Source organism: Mustela nigripes, chromosome 12, assembly GCF_022355385.1.
Source record: "Mustela nigripes isolate SB6536 chromosome 12, MUSNIG.SB6536, whole genome shotgun sequence".
In the NCBI taxonomy this organism is placed as follows: Eukaryota; Metazoa; Chordata; class Mammalia; order Carnivora; family Mustelidae; genus Mustela; species Mustela nigripes.
Genome location: NC_081568.1, coordinates 70,981,105 through 70,996,307, shown reverse-complemented (window position 1 = coordinate 70,996,307; position 15,203 = coordinate 70,981,105). Strand labels below are relative to the sequence as shown.

The 15,203-nt window shown below is 53.7% G+C and overlaps 1 protein-coding gene across 1 annotated transcript in view; it reads left to right on the top strand.

Moving 5' to 3' along the window:
* The window catches only part of FSTL4 (follistatin like 4), a 401,404-nt gene that overhangs the window by 314,568 nt on the left and 71,633 nt on the right, over positions 1 to 15,203 (top strand). Inside the window, exon 7 of the mRNA XM_059417566.1 lies at positions 14,084 to 14,250. Within this exon, the coding sequence (XP_059273549.1) occupies positions 14,084 to 14,250 (167 nt within the window). The remainder of the gene's footprint in view (positions 1 to 14,083; positions 14,251 to 15,203) is intronic.

The following is a 15,203-nucleotide window of genomic DNA, read 5'->3' as shown; positions in this document are numbered from 1 at the left end:
AAGGTTGGAAGGGTGGGGGTATCGGGCCAAGCAGGTGGGGGAACAAAAGGCCTGCACAGGGCCTGCCCGTGGACACCTTCCCAGGGAAGAGGCTGCTGCTTCCCCGAATCATGAGGTCCTGCCCAGAAGCCATCTCGAAGGAGACAAAGAGGAAGCGGGGGTTTCCGAGGGGTACAGGGGCAGTTTGGCTGCGATCGTGAAGAGGAGGAGAGGTGGATGAGATTTGGGCTCATTCATCCCTAAAATGGACCGTTCACTCAGAGAGCCAGCAGCCCCAGTGCGTGCCCGGCAAGGCAGGCCCCATGTCGGGTGCAGCGAGAAGCAATTTGCCGTGGGTCAAGATGTGGAGATTTCCAAACTGACAGATGGCGGAGGAGTCTTTGGAGGGGAAACCAGAGGCATTTTTCTTACCAAGCTCTGTCCTTGGACAAAGCATATATTATAGGGTTCTCTCTGAAAGATAATTTAAAGAACCTACCCAAGACAAAGAGAGAGATACAAGGAAAAGAGATTTCTCACATCCCGATATTTGGGTGCCATGCATTTTGCTTGACACAGGGAAGGTTCCAGCAAAGGCAAATGAGTTGGTGTCTGTGTCACAATGATGATCGTAATAGACATTCTTTGGCGATGTCCCCCTCCCCAGTCACACACCTGCATCCAGACCCCACCGCCGCGGAGAGCAGCAGATGGGTCCAAGGCTCCTGTTGGCAAGAAAGCCCAGCAGCTGAGGCCCTGGGTAAACTTTGTCCCTGTCAGGGCAGGGTGAGGGAGGAAGGGCTTCCCTGAAACCCATGGTATAACCCCCCCAGATGTGGGTGAGTCCAGATAGGGCTGCATCTTCATGGGCCCTGCCCTTCTAGGAAAGGCCAGTGGCAGAAAAGGCACCGTCAATGGGTAAAGGATAAGTATTTGAGGACCGTGCAAGTCCCCTCATCATTGCTAATCATGGCTATTATTTACACCCAACTTGCGGTGGTGCCACTCTTAGCATTTGGGATCAGACAATTCTTTATGGTGGAGACTGTTCTGGGCATTGTAGGATGTTCAGTAGCATCCCTAGCTTGTAACCACTAGATGCCTTCAAGAAAGTACCCTGTCCCTCAGTCCTTACAACTGAAAATACCTCGACATTACCAAATGTCCTGGGGTCGGGGGAGGGAAGTTGGCAAAATCACCCTCAGGTGAAAACGACTAACCTTTGCTCATCCTTCTGCCATGAGGGGCACTTCCCCTCGTCTCCATCTGCACCCAACTTCTTTCGGAAGCTCAAAGTCTCTGCCTTGTCAGGAGCCGGGCTTCCACTTATTCTCTGGGGCTCCCCCGCTCTCACCCACTCAGAGGCTTTGCTTCTAAAAGCCCCCTTCTCCCTTCTGCATCATGAAGCTCTCCCTCTCCATTTGTTCATTCCCCTGGGTTCGCAAACACAACACCTAAAAAACTCTTTCCCTGACCTTCCACCCACCACCCATTTCTCTGCTCTCCTTCATGACAGAACTCTTGTAAAGAGCTCCTGTCAACCTGTTCTCTCTCAGTCGATCCAAAGATGACTTCACTCCCCAGTACTAATGAAACATTAGAGATTCCCAACATCCAGGTCCCAGAGGCCCTCCTGTTAGCAAAGCCCTGGATCATACATCAGTCACGCGGTCTGACCAGAGCTCCTAGAAGCGCTGGACGCAGGGAACCCACAGCGTCCCTCAGAGGCTCCCGCTCAGGCTCTGGGTGACTTCTACTCGTTCTCCTCCTCTAAACTTCGGTGGGTCCCAGGCCTCAGCTTTCAGGCCCCTTTCCTCTCATCACACAGTCCCTAGTGACCTCCCTTGGTCTCATGGGTTTGTTTTTTTTTTAAGATTTTATTTATTTGTTTGTTTGTTTATTCATTTGAGAGAGAGCACAAGCCAGGGGAGAGGCAGAGGCAGAGGGAGAAACAGACTCCCCATTGAGCTGGAAGCCTGACATGGGGCTCAATCCCAGGACCCCAGGATCATGACCTGAGCCAAAGGCAGACATTTCACCAACTGAACCACTCAGGTGCCCTGTCCCATAGTTTTAAATATCATTTAGACATTGATGGATTCCAACATCATATCCCTGGACTGCACTGCTCTTCTGAGCCCCAGACTCATTTAACCAACTCCCTACCCCTCCACCAACCACCATAAAAGAAAACCTGGATTTTACCTAAAATGTCTGTTCTTTCTTCCTCAGCCTATCAGCAAATGAAACCAATGCCCAGTTTTTCAGGCCAAAGTCCCAGTATTCACCCTTGATCTGTCCCTTTTCCTCAATCTCCCCCACCCCAGCCCTCCAATCCAGCAGCAAGTCTGGCCCTGCCTCCAACAGGTGTCCCAAATCCATCTTCCTCTCAGCACCTCTGCAGTCACAGCTGTGGCCCAAGCCACCAACCCCTGGGACATAGGCTCCTAGCAGCTCTCCCGGCTTCCTCTGCTGCTCATTCTGTCCACTGCCCAGCCCTTCCTGAGCTGGCCCACCTGCTGCCCCAGCCCCATGCCTCCCCGAGCCAGTCATGGTGGTTCGGGTCAGTGGTTGCTCTAGAGGTGAGCACCAGACTCGAAGCTAACCGATGCAGCTGGAGAGAAGTCAGAGGGGGGCTTCCTTGTTCTCGCTGTTCACCGGCGAGTAGGAGGCCCGCCCCCCCCCACACCGTACAAGGCAGTACCTGCCCTCAATGCCCAGAGCTGTCCAGTATGGCCGCACACTGAGGACAGGAGGCAGAGGGAAGAGAGCCTGAGGGTTTGATGACATCTTGCATTATGGGATGAACCTACCCCAGAAACTCCCACCAGACCTCCCCCTTAGGGAAATGACAGCTTTTCCTTACTAGTCAGCCTGTTTCCAGTCGGGGTTAACAGAGGGAAAGATGTCTCAATGGATGCACAGATTGTCTTTAAAAGCATAAATAAGTCAGACCAGTGTAGTCTCCTGCTTAAAATTCTCCAAGGGCCTCTCACATAATAAAACCCCAAGTCCTTGACATCACTGTGAGGCCCTGCCCGCCTAGCCCCTGACCACGCGCCTTCAGCTTCACCTCTGACGCCTCTGACCCCTGCCCCTGCTGTCCATTCCCTGCCTGTGCCCATAGTATCAGCAGCCTGTGAGGGACGGGCTCCTCCAAATTCCAACCCTGACCCCCTGCTGCCAAGGCCCAAACCAGGTGACCAAAGGCCAACTCCCCGTACTGACCTCCTCTCCTTCCAACAGAGGGGTTGAGCAGGCCTCCCCACCACATTAATACTCAGTGATCAAAGTGATAGCTGCTTCTCAGGTGGACCCCAAGACCAGAACCGAGGGGACTTCCCTAGGGGAAGGCAGAGGGACAGAGTCTGAACATAGCACACCGTGGACCAGGAAGTGGTGGGCCCAGGTCCTCGGGAGGCCTGCTTGTCAGGGACAGAGGCTGTGGACATTGTTTCCTTTAAAGAGAGAAGCTGCCAGGAGCCCCATGGGCCCTGGGGATGGCCGAGCCCTCGGTGGGGCTCAGCAACCCCCACCCAGGAGTTCATCAGAGGCAAGGCACACTCGGGAAATTGGAATTGAAATAAAACAAATACACTGATGAAAGCTGTTCTCCAAAATGTTTTGCTGATGCCTGTTTACAAAATGCAGGCATGACTTAGTGTTCTCAGGAGACTGGATAATTAAGCAGAAAACAAGCTCTACTTAGCAATGCTCTTGCCAGGCCCTGGGGCTCCCCCTTGTCGCACGGGTGAAGCTGAGTCCCGGCTCCAAGAGGCCGAGAGGCCATGGCCTGCACTGCAGGGTTGGGGGGTGGGTGGGCATCCGGGATAGTCCCCCCATCTGGCTTCTGCTGCTCGGGCTGCCTGTTGGCCTCTCCCCAGCCCTGAGGGACATGGGGAGAGCAGCCTGGACAATGGAGAATTGCATCTGCCCCTCTTCTTGGGCTGAGGTTTTTTAGTAACGGGAATGCTATAGTTTAGAAGTCCTCTTGAGCCTTGTTCACGGAAGAGTCCAAGAATATGATCATAATCTACTCTCCAGATTGAAGGCCTGAGGATGGCACCTCGAGGCTCCCAGCCTGCCCATCTCAGGACCTGTCACTGTATTATGCAAGAGGTCAAGCAGGGAGCATGGGAGGGAGTCACTCCTGACACCCCTTTTACGGGGCTCCTCATCCCAGCTGCTTAGAAGTCCCACCCCTTCTGCTTCTCCTTCCCCACAGTTCCAGCCTAACTCTCCCTGCAGGATAGGCCCAGCCTCGCACACAGTGTCCCTGCGTCCTCTCCTCTCCTACAGCCTGTCATTCACACAATGGCCCGAGTGATCCTTCTAGCCTGCAAATCAGATCACGTCCCTCCTTGACTTAAAATCTTCCAATTACTTTCCATTGCCTTAAATTAATATCGTCAAGTCTTCCATTAAGAAGCAGTGACCTGTGCTGCCTGGATGTGTAGCCCCTCTCTAACCACGTGTGTGCCTACACACCTGCATCATTCCCTGTGCTTCAGACACATTGGCCTTCCTCAGTTCCCAGAGGGTGGTAAGCCCTCATCCTACCTCAGGGCCTTTGCACAAGCTCTTTCTCTAATGAGAATGCCCCTTCTCCTATTCTTGGCCTCCCTGGTTTCTCCTCGTAGGGATTTCCACTGAAATATCTCCTGCTCAGAGAGGCTTCCACTGCCACCCCAACTTGCATCTTATTAGGCCTCCCTGCTCTTCTCTCTCTTGGCACCTTGCTCTTCCCCTGCACAGTGTGTATTATCCTGGGTCCTTTACTTACACATTCTCTCCCAATCTACCCTGAGACACTCCCTGCCCCCCCACTGCCCTCCCTTCTGCAGAGAAATTGGATGTTACCTAATGATGAAAGCAATAGAAACGACTGTGGGATAAGAGAGTGGGCTCCCTGGACAGGAGGTATTTGGAGGATTGGAACAGAAGTCAGATCTCAGAATCCTCTTGTCAGAGGATTCTGAGGGCTCCTGACCTGCATGACTTAGCCTGTCAGAGGTCCGTTCCATGTCTCATGGCACTTTCTTCTGTGGAAATACATTAACATGAATTTCTTTGTCTCCTAAAGGGGTATATTAGGTAATCAACACCAAATGCTGTAGAGACCCCAAATCTCATAGCATGATGGAGTAAAGACTAATTTGTTATCCTCACCGGGCCCGAAGGGCTCAGGCAGCAACAAGGAGGCTGTGTTCTTTGCTCCCACAAAATGCATGACCATACAGTCTCCACAAGGGGAAACAAGAGGGTGTACGAGGTGACTACATGAGTTAGAGCTCTCCAGATAACCAGAACCAATACGAGGCAAGGATGGGTGGGTGGATGAATGGAGGGAGGGAGGGAGGGAGTGAATATTTTAAGGAATTGGCTCCCATCATTGTGGAGGCTAAGGTCCCAGAATCTGCAGTTGACAAACTGGAAACCCAAGAGAGCCAATGTTGTGAGTTCTAGGCTGAAAGCCAACACTTGAGACCCAAGAAGAGATGATGTCTGATTTCAAGCCCAAAGGTAGGAAAGGACCCACGTTCCATCCGGAAGGCAGTCAAGGAGGAGGAGCCCAAAATACTAAGAACACTCAGAATACTAAGTACGAATGCTAGCAATAGTATACTAATACTAAGAATACTCAGCCTGTTTGTTCTACCTAGGTCTTCTGTGGATTGAATGAGGCCCATGGACATTGGAAAGGGCAATCGGCTTTAGTCTGTCAACTGATTCACATGTTGATGTCCTCCAGAAACAGTCTCACAGACATACCCAGAAGAATGTCTGACCAACTATCCCTACAACCCATGGCCCTGTCGTGTGATAAAATTACCCATCACAGTGATGTGGGGGTTGTGTGGTCAAGCATGTTCATCCCTCCAGTTAGAACCAGTCCCATGACTCCACCCTGGTTCCAAGAGAGGCTAGGAAGTTTTTTTCATGAGTGCTTAGGAATTGGAAAATGAACCAGCATCTGGGAAAACATAGTGTGACCCCCTCTTGCTTGCCTAGGTCAAAGCCGTGTGCTCATCTGCACCAAGAGCTTATCCAGGAGATTCTAGGTCCAGCCCCTGACATCTGTATGAATTCTTGCAAATTCTGAGTAACTAGTGTATAATTGTATAAGGTAATATACTATTTTCTTTTCCCTAAACCTACCAAGGGAATAGGCAGTAAAAACACTCCTTTTGCAAATACCCCGAGCAGAAGTGTTTCCATCATCTTTGGGACTAGGCAGGGCAGGGCTCAGGAGGTACACGGCCTGGCCAGCCTGCCTGAGGCCTCACCAGGCACAGACCCCAGCCAGGAAGGGAGAGCTGGCAGCCAGGCACCCAGCTGACTAGGTGACCCTGGGCTCTCCACCCCCATACAGACCCCATGCTTCCAACTGCTGCCTCTGCTGTGTGCCACACCCATGGCACCCGAGGGCACCCAGGCCAATGATGTCACAACTCTTGGGCACTGAGCTCAGCTCTGACTTCCTGCTTCCTCTACCACAGTCCCACTGTGGGTTAGTTTTCCCAAAGCTAGAAGGGTTTAGTGGCCAGAGGATGCAAAACAGAGCTGTGGAGGGGCACCTGGGTAGCTCAGTCGTTAAATGTCTGCCTTCCGCTCAGGTCATGATCCCAGAGTCCTGGGATCAAGCCCCGAATCAGGCTGCCTGCTCAAATGGAAGCCTGCTTCTCCTTCTCCCACCCCCCCTCCACCCAGTGCTTGTGTTCCCTCTCTTGCTGTGTCTCTGTCAAGTAAATAAATAAAATCTTAAAAAAAAAAAAAAAAAAAAAACAAGAGCCATGGAGCTCAGAAGAAGCCCCTGCACAAGGCCCTCCTACAAACCAGGAGAAGGCCTCATGACACGGGAGCTCTGTGGGAGTGAGAAAGGGGTCTATCTGCTACATCCACCCCTGCAGGGCCCAGCCCCAGGCCCACAGGAAGGACTCTACCAAAAGAGAGCAGTAAGGCTCTGCAGGCACCAAGGGCTCCCCACGGGGGTCCACGGACACGCTTTAGGTGCCTCTTCTCCCCATCCCACATCTGACTCTTGGCCTCCCTACCTAACCACAAGCTCCAGGTTAGCAGGACGTGGGCCTGTTCTGCTTGCCAGTACATCCCCCACTGTATCATGGCACATAGTAGGTGCACAATAAGCAATCATCGACTGAGCACTACCCATTAATGGTGCACTTGCTTAAAACTAGTTATCGAGTCCCTTCTTTGTGCCAGGAATTGTATTAGGTGCTGAGGATCCAAAAGAGATCCTACAGATATGTTCTCTGTCTGCAGCTTTCAAAGGTGTTTGTTGACACCGAAGAGCAGAGCTTAATAACTAAACTGTAAAAAAATGGTTGCAGCAACACCAAGCAACATAAGTCCATTGAAAAAGTAAATTACCCACAGATCTGCAGGTAATTAACAAGTTTATTGCTCTCTCCAAAATGAAGCAAGCAAGAGGGAATAGGACAATGACAGGAAAATTGAATCAGATTATGCCTAGAGAAACGGGAAATTTTGGACACATGCAAGGCTGGCTGGAACAGAGACACCTGTGCAGGCCAGATGTGCCCTAGTGCTCGAAACATGCATGTCAGCATGAAAGGGTCCTAAGACAATCTGTCCCTAAACCCACACATCTGTAGATGTGTGCAAAGAGCTCCGAGTGGCAGGCTCTGGCGGAGGGGGTCACAGGAGGCATGAAGCACCCCCCACCACCCCTCAAACACCTTCCGGCAGGGCACACCAAACCAGCCCCACCCTGGAAGGGCCAGGTGAAGATACAGGGTCCAGGAGATGTGAGAGGTTGACTATCCCTTACATGGTCAGGAGACATGGGGCACACACCCTCCACCTTCATTTCTGTCCCACTCACCAACTTCATAGTGTGATCCTGGTCTCAGGAATGAGACCAGATCAGGAGAGTTTGTCAAACAGGTGCCACAGGTCCTGGGGTGGGGGGGTTGGGAGGGGGCTCCCAGGTCATGCTTACCTTACAAGCACAGTATGAGGACAGGCTGCAGCTACAGAGATAGGGCTAAGCGCCCAGCCCAGGGTGTCTCCAGATTGTCCTAATTCCCAAGCTGGCTCCTGAGCCTGACTTTAGCCTTGGAGACTCAGTCCGACGTACTGATGTGTGGCAAGCTGATTGAGCTTTTGACAGAGTCTTTCCACCAAGAGCATCGTTTGAAAAATGGCAAGTGTCCAGGTAGGCATGTGTTCCATTAGTGCATTTCTAACATAAGAAAACTAACGCGAACTTGACAATAATTCGAGAAATTTAATTTCTCTTGCTGTGAAGCACCAGAATCCTGCATGAGAGGCTGCTGATGGTTTTATGAGTGTCTCATCGAGTTCAAGTCAGTGTGAGAAATAGCGCCGGAGATTAAGCAAAAGCTGTAATAGGAACTAAAACCCAGTTCTCTCGAGACTGAAATGTTATGGCCGCGTGCCTTTCGGGAAGGGTGTTAGTCTGTGTCTGGTGGGCGCATTGATCGCCTGCGACCTCCTCTTCCCTGCAGGCTCCCAGGAGCGGGGAGAACATGGGTGCTGGGAGGAAGCTGAGGTCTGGCGTTTGCAACACCAGTGTCTGGAAAGCAAAGGTGTTTTACTGCTCTAGGCAGAAGGGCTAAGAGAACGAGGCAGGGGTCTCCCGGGAGACTACTGTCAGCCAGGCTTGGCCTACAGCCCACCTGCTGTGGGCCAGGCACTGTGCTAGGCACCAGAGACCCACACATGAACATGCAGGCTAGGGAGAACACTAGTCTCTGTCTTGGGCTAGCCCAGCCCGGCTGATGTAGACAATAGTTTCAATGTGACCTGTGCCTCTTGGTCCCAGGGGAAACAAGGGGATGCCCATGGATATCAGAAGGGTTGGCTCATAGGGAGACAGATGTCCCAAGCTGTGAGGAGCCCCCAGCAACCTTGCCCTCCTCTGATCTCATACCAGGCAGCCTTCCAGTGCCAATTCTTACAGCTGGCCTCATCTCTCTGTGGCACCTCTACCCAGCTGTGGCAGAGAAGCTCCTGCTGGGCCCCTGGGCCCTGCCACCCAGCCCTCCTTCCCTGCCCCATGTGTTGTGGGCACAAGGCAGACCTTGTTGCATGGTCCCCAACAAGCCTCAACAACCTCCCAGGGCAGCCCACAGGGCCACAGATGGTGAGACACCATGGGAGCCGCAGAGCTACAGCCAGCAGCAGAAGGTCTCGGTGGTCCTGGGGGGCTTCCCCCTCAGGGCAGTCCTGGCCCCACAGAGCAGAGCACAGGTATCAGTAGATCTGAGTCTCCTGATGGGCACTTGTGCCTGAGGAAGGGGTGGAAACTCCTGCCAGGGCTGTCCCCACACACTGCAGGCTGCCTGGCCCTCCTCTCGTGCCCAGCCCAGGAGTCCCCCGTGCTAGGCCATGGCCCCACCACCAACCCAAGCTCCCAAGAGAAGGGCAGCCAGGGGGATGGGCCGCAGGAGCCTAAATCAGCTTTCATGTCTGCCGATTCTCGCTTCCTTCGCAGTATGGCTCCACTTCCCTTCCCCTCATCCCCGTGCCCCACGGCAGGCCTTCCAGGTGCGACTGGGAAGGCACAGAGGGGAGAGAAGGACCTCTCTGAGTCTCTGTAGCAGTCGTAGGGTTTCAATCCACCCAACACACCCTTTCTGTCGGGACACGTATCCCCACCTCCACTCACCTGGCACCAGGCCCTGGGGTGGCCACAAGTCCCAGGCCGCGAGTGTGGGTCAGTCCTGTGACAGCACAGCACTCCGTCCCCCGGACCCAGGGATGGCTTTGTGGGAGGACACAGGAGGTATGTGTGAAGGTCACAGTTCTGTCCTATGCTTGTTTCCTGGATTCTCAGGGAAGATCAGGTTCCCTTCTCTGGGGTTCCATGCACAGGGACAGTGTGAGCGAGGGGCCATCTTGCAGCCCAGTAGAGCATGCCTTGTGGAGGCCCCCGGACATCTACAACCTCCTCCACCCTCCTTAGATTTCCTGGCTATGAGAACTTAGACCACCCTTCTTTTTTTAGACCACCCTTAAGGGAGTTCAGTATTTCTGAGTTTCTGTTGCTTAAGCCTGAAAAGGTCCTGTCAAATTCAGTAGGACAGTGTCTTTCAATCTTCAACAGATATCTGTCTAAGTGTCCCCTGATGTTCAAACTCCAAGATTCCAGACACCCTCCCTGAGGTCATCTCGAGGGGCTGAGCGAGTGAGAGTCTGAGAATAGACAAATAGGATGGGGGTTGGTGGGTGCCACAGGAAGTACTGCAGGAGGTCGGGTAGTGGGGGGGTGGGCAGTGGGGACTGTTCTGCATTCTGCGGGGGACAGGAGCTGTGGGTGGCTTTTGTGCAGGGCTCTAATATCCCTGGTGCTCACAGGAACGGGAGCAGTCTGGGGGTAAGCACACAGGAGGCCGTTGGTGTCTGGGGTGGAGAGCAAGGATTCTGGGGGTATCCTGAGGGAAGCCCCTGTGGGCTTGGCCGCCGTTCCTGCTGCCAGTTGAGGCATCACTGGTGCCACTGTAGGCAAGCGGGCAAAGAGCAGAGGCAGGTGGCACTGGGTGGCGAGGAAAGGGACACCCAAAGTCAGCACCTGGCAGGACTGAAGAGGATCTGCAGGATTGTCCACTTAGAAACACGTCCTTAGAGTTCCAGAGCCCAAAGCAATGTCGGTCCCCAGAGCCCTCCTCACGCGATCTCTCGTTTTACTGATGTCCGAACCAAGGCCAAGCGGCAGGAAGGGACCTGCCAAAGGCCACTTGCTACGTCGCCAGCAGAGCCAGGCCTGGAGGTCAGATGTCCAGAGCCACAGTCCAGAGCCTGCTCCGCTCGCTCCAGCCCCAGCCCACGATGCCATCTCGCTTTTCACTCCAGGAAGTGACCGTGGGGGGGGGCACTTAGCAGGGAAAGGGGGTGCCTGCCTGGGGAAGGGGTGCTGAACAGTAAATAACTGGGAGTAAGGGCAGAAGGAGAGCTTTGGTTGCCGTAAATCTCTTCAGAATTTTTAAACCAGTCAGGGAATATTGACATGCATTAAATCCAATAAAACATTCATTTAATTAAACTCTAAGTGATCCAAATATTTGCTGTTTGGTTAATATCTGTGTAGCTGACAGGAGCAGAATTATGATGGTTCTGTCAGTATTCACGCGTTCTAATTTTGCATGAGCCTTTCCTCCATGCAAAGTGCACGTCTTCAGATATACAAATAAGCGCGGCAGCCCTGAGGAAGCAGGCTGGAACCTGCCGTCCCAGCAGCCCTCCCACCGGTGTTTTTGCTTCTTTATTTGGTTGTAGCCTTGTGCCAAACTGTTTGAAATACATGAACTTGGGGTTCCATGGAGGACCCTACATTGCACATAGGTCTTACATTCCAAATGAGACCCCAGCCAACCAGAATTCCTCACCTACCCATCCGTGCCCCTCACCCCGGCACCCTCCACTTCAATCTACCCAGACACGCCCCTACCATCTTTTAAGGCAGTGGTGGTCAGGGCTCAGGGTACCCTGAGGTGCTTGCTAAAACCAGGATGCCCACCCTGCCACCAGAGTCTTACCAGCCTGAGGTAGAAGGGCAGGAATCTGCATTTCCATCAGTTGCCCCCAAGATGGGAGATGTGATGTCAGTGGTGGGGGACCACACCTTGAGAACAGGAGCTCTGTAGCCTAGGGATGTCCTGCCTTCCCCAGGGGCTGCTACCTGAGGGCTCAGTGGCTCTTTTCCCTTGTCCCTGGACTAGAGTTCCAACAGGCAGAGAAAATATCCTTTCCTTTCGTGACCTGCCAGACTTCTTCACAAGCCCTGCCCTCTGGCGCTGGGAGGACAATGTGCGTGAATATTCAGTCCATTGTAAAGCTTAATGGGAGCAGGTCATTCTAACAAGCCTGCATTAAGTAATGCTCTACGTAGGAAAAACCCTTCATGCCTCCAGTTCCCACCCGGCATCCCCAGCTGCTCCCCAAACTGCCTTCTGAGTATGGATAAAACACACAGCGGTCCCCTGCCACCTGCGGTCCACACCACAGACTCCCAGTTACCCTGTCTCGGGTCCTCTCGGTGGAGGTCATCCCAGGTTCTGCTCTTGATCTGGGAGGGTCCAAGGGTGTTCCCTTAGGGCCTCGTCCTCAGGCACACACACAGCACCTCACGGGCCTGCCAGTGTGTGGCCAGGAAACTCTGGACTGCTCCATGCCACTCAGGAGCCCAGGGGCCTCTGGCTGTGTGCCAGGCCTCATGGGCTCACCCCAGGCGGGAGGGTGGAGGAGGAATTAACTCCCTCCTAGAGCCCCTCTCGGTTCCCCTCACCACCATGCCAACAGGCACACCCTTCTCACCTGTTCCCTCATCCCCCACCATGCCCTGGGAAGAGCAGGGGAAGAGTCCGATAAGGAAGGTGTACCCCGTCTACACTCAGGGCCAGCTCTGAGCCCTAAGGGCCAGCAGAGCGCAGAAGAAGCCAGACCCATGTGTCTCGTCCTCCTCTTCCCTCCCTCTCTGTCCACTGTGAGTCTCCCAAGCCTGGGGCTCACGATGGAGGTTGCGTGCCTTCTCTCTCCCGCCCTGACCAATAATAAGCCTCATGACTCAGAGGTGGGAGGGCAGCAAGCAGGCCATGATTTAAGAGGGAACCTGAAGTGCATCATTTTAATGTTTGTCAAATATTATGCTGGGTCCATCGGCATCAATCACTTGGCGCTTATCTTTCCCCTGCGGCTCCTTCACGAGGAGTCACATTTTTCCTGTGCGTGAGTGTCCCCTCTCCATGGGTCTGTTGGCGCCTTTCCTTATTTCCATTTTCTCCATTTTTCATCCATCCATCCAACAAGCACTGATTAAGCACCTAGTGTATATCTTGTTCATCTTCATGTGCCTGGGGCTGGGCCGCTGACTGACTGTGGTGGGGTAAGAGCTTTGCCACTCAAGCATCTGACCTGACCACTTGACCTGCTCCGCAGGGCATCCCACCTGCCAGCGTTTGCATTCCAGCCCCTCCCCCACCCACCACCTTCTCCTCCCCACATGTGCTGGCAAGAGGGTGTGAGCACAGACATGCTGCCTGGTCACAGTTCCCAGGGCTCCCGCTGAGTCCAGGAGGTCGGTTCCCAGCTCTGTGCCTTGCCCCACCCCTGGCAGGGCCCCCAAGTCCCAAAAGAGCAGTGAGAGTGAGGAGGACTCCCGGCATTTTTGCCAGCATCCCAGGTAAGCACAGACCCTCAGAGCCAGCCAGCCAGCCGCCCTCAGCTACTACCACCGCAGGCTGATGCCCCAAGTGCTCTGAGTTGTAGAGGTGGAGGGGTATAGGGAGGAGGCAGTCCCGTCACCGTCACTGAGCTGGTGACTCTCCCTCCAAGCCTGATGGCACGTCGGTATATGAACAGCCTGAGTCCAATTAATTTTCTCATTAATCCCAAAAATTTCTAAAAGCCTGTGATTGCAAGCAAATATTTTAGACACTTCCCATTTGCCTAAAGAATGATCAGTCTTAATGCCAGTCAGCAAGTATAAAATGGCAAGGATTAATAATTTGTACAGCCTGAAGCACCCTTCAAAAAAATTAAAGGCTACAGTGCATGGTTGCTGAACAGAAATCCAAATCCAAGTTCAAAGAATCCTCAGACAGAAACAAACCTTCAAAGGTCAGCCAGTTCATTCCCCAAGCTTCAGACAGTGCAACCTTTAAATTGCCCCCAGATGGATGAGAAAGCTGTCAGCTCAGCCAGCAGACCTTGACTGCACTCAGCAAGGCCCAGACTTCATGAGGCCCAGGAGCACAGAGTGGGGCATCCGCCGCACATCTGCCCCCCCACCGGTCCCTGTGTGAAGGCCCACCTTCTTGGCTCAACTCATAAATCCATAGCACAGATGGTTTCCCTACACTCGCTATGGCTCCTGACTTCTCCGACTCACAGAGATCTTTGAATATTTCCCGTAAGTTGTGGCCTGTCCTCCAGGAGGGAGTGTCCATCAGTGCATTTAGACAGCATGCCGTAATAGTTTGTAGAGAGCCTGAGAGCCCTAGGACGCCTGCCCTGCCGGGAACCCCCGTAATTGTTTGCTTGTGAGTAGGGACTCCCGATGCTGGTGTACACCTGAAGATTTTCTCCTTTCCCCCTGCAGAGGTGGTTCAGCTCAGCCTCGCGCCCGAGGAGAGGGTCAGCGTGGCCACAGTGACTGTGGGACTGAGTACCGTGCTGACCTGCGCTATCCGTGGAGAGCTGCGGCCCCCCATCGTCTGGAAGCGCAACGGGCTTGCCCTCAACTTCATGGCCTTGGAAGACATCAATGTAAGTTGCTGGGCTCTGACCCTGCATGCAGACCTGCCCCAGCGGAGTAACTGCGAATCTGCCATGGTGGTGGCAGAGTGAGAGGGTTTCATTTGAACATCCCACGTTTGATGCCTTTCAAGCCTGTCGTCTGAGAGCTGGAAGTACCAGAAAATCTAAGCCCCACCGCATGCAGAGAATAGCCTGGATGTTAGCTGCACGCCCGCCAGCCAGACCCACAGTAGGGAAGGGCACACTGCCCGGGCAGGCAGGGCGGGCCGGGTGGGAGGTCTCCGTGCAGGTTGCAGCAGCGAAAGCCAAACAGTGGGAATGGGAGTGGAAGGTCAGGGGCTCAGACTGCATGACGGAGCCCACCGTGAAGGAGGCCCACAAGCCTACAGCAAACATGGCCGGACGGGAGGCAGTGGAGCGGGGAAGCCATCTGTCTGGAAGAACCAGGGGAAACTGCAGAGCCCACACCTGGGGAGGATGGAGACGAGGGGCGAGAAGGAACATGGGTTCCCTGTGGAGGGCAGGGGTGAACCGCCCAGCACTGGCGGGAGGGCAGGCTCCAGGTGAGGAGGTGGAAGGAAAGACCAGAGTGGCCTGCCCTGGGGGCCTTGTCGGCTGGACGTGGGAACGTGGATTTGACATGAGTGGAAGAGAGAGCAGCTGAGCACCCACAACCTGACATGAGCAGCAGAAAGACTTCTATACTGGGAGGGCCCATGCAGCCTGAGCTAGGCTCCCAGTGTTACCCCAAAACCCAGCCTCATGACTTTGAGCAACGTCTTAGACTACTCATCGTAGGTATCAGAAAGGGAATGTTAGCAGTCCCTCCCTTCCATGGGGCTTGAAAAATAAAGGGAATCATTCAAGGATATGTGTGGGCCAGATTGAAGTTCATTGAGAAGACAGAGTGACATCACTGATGCATGGCCCTGCCAGGACAGCTGATAGGTCTTAGCCACAGT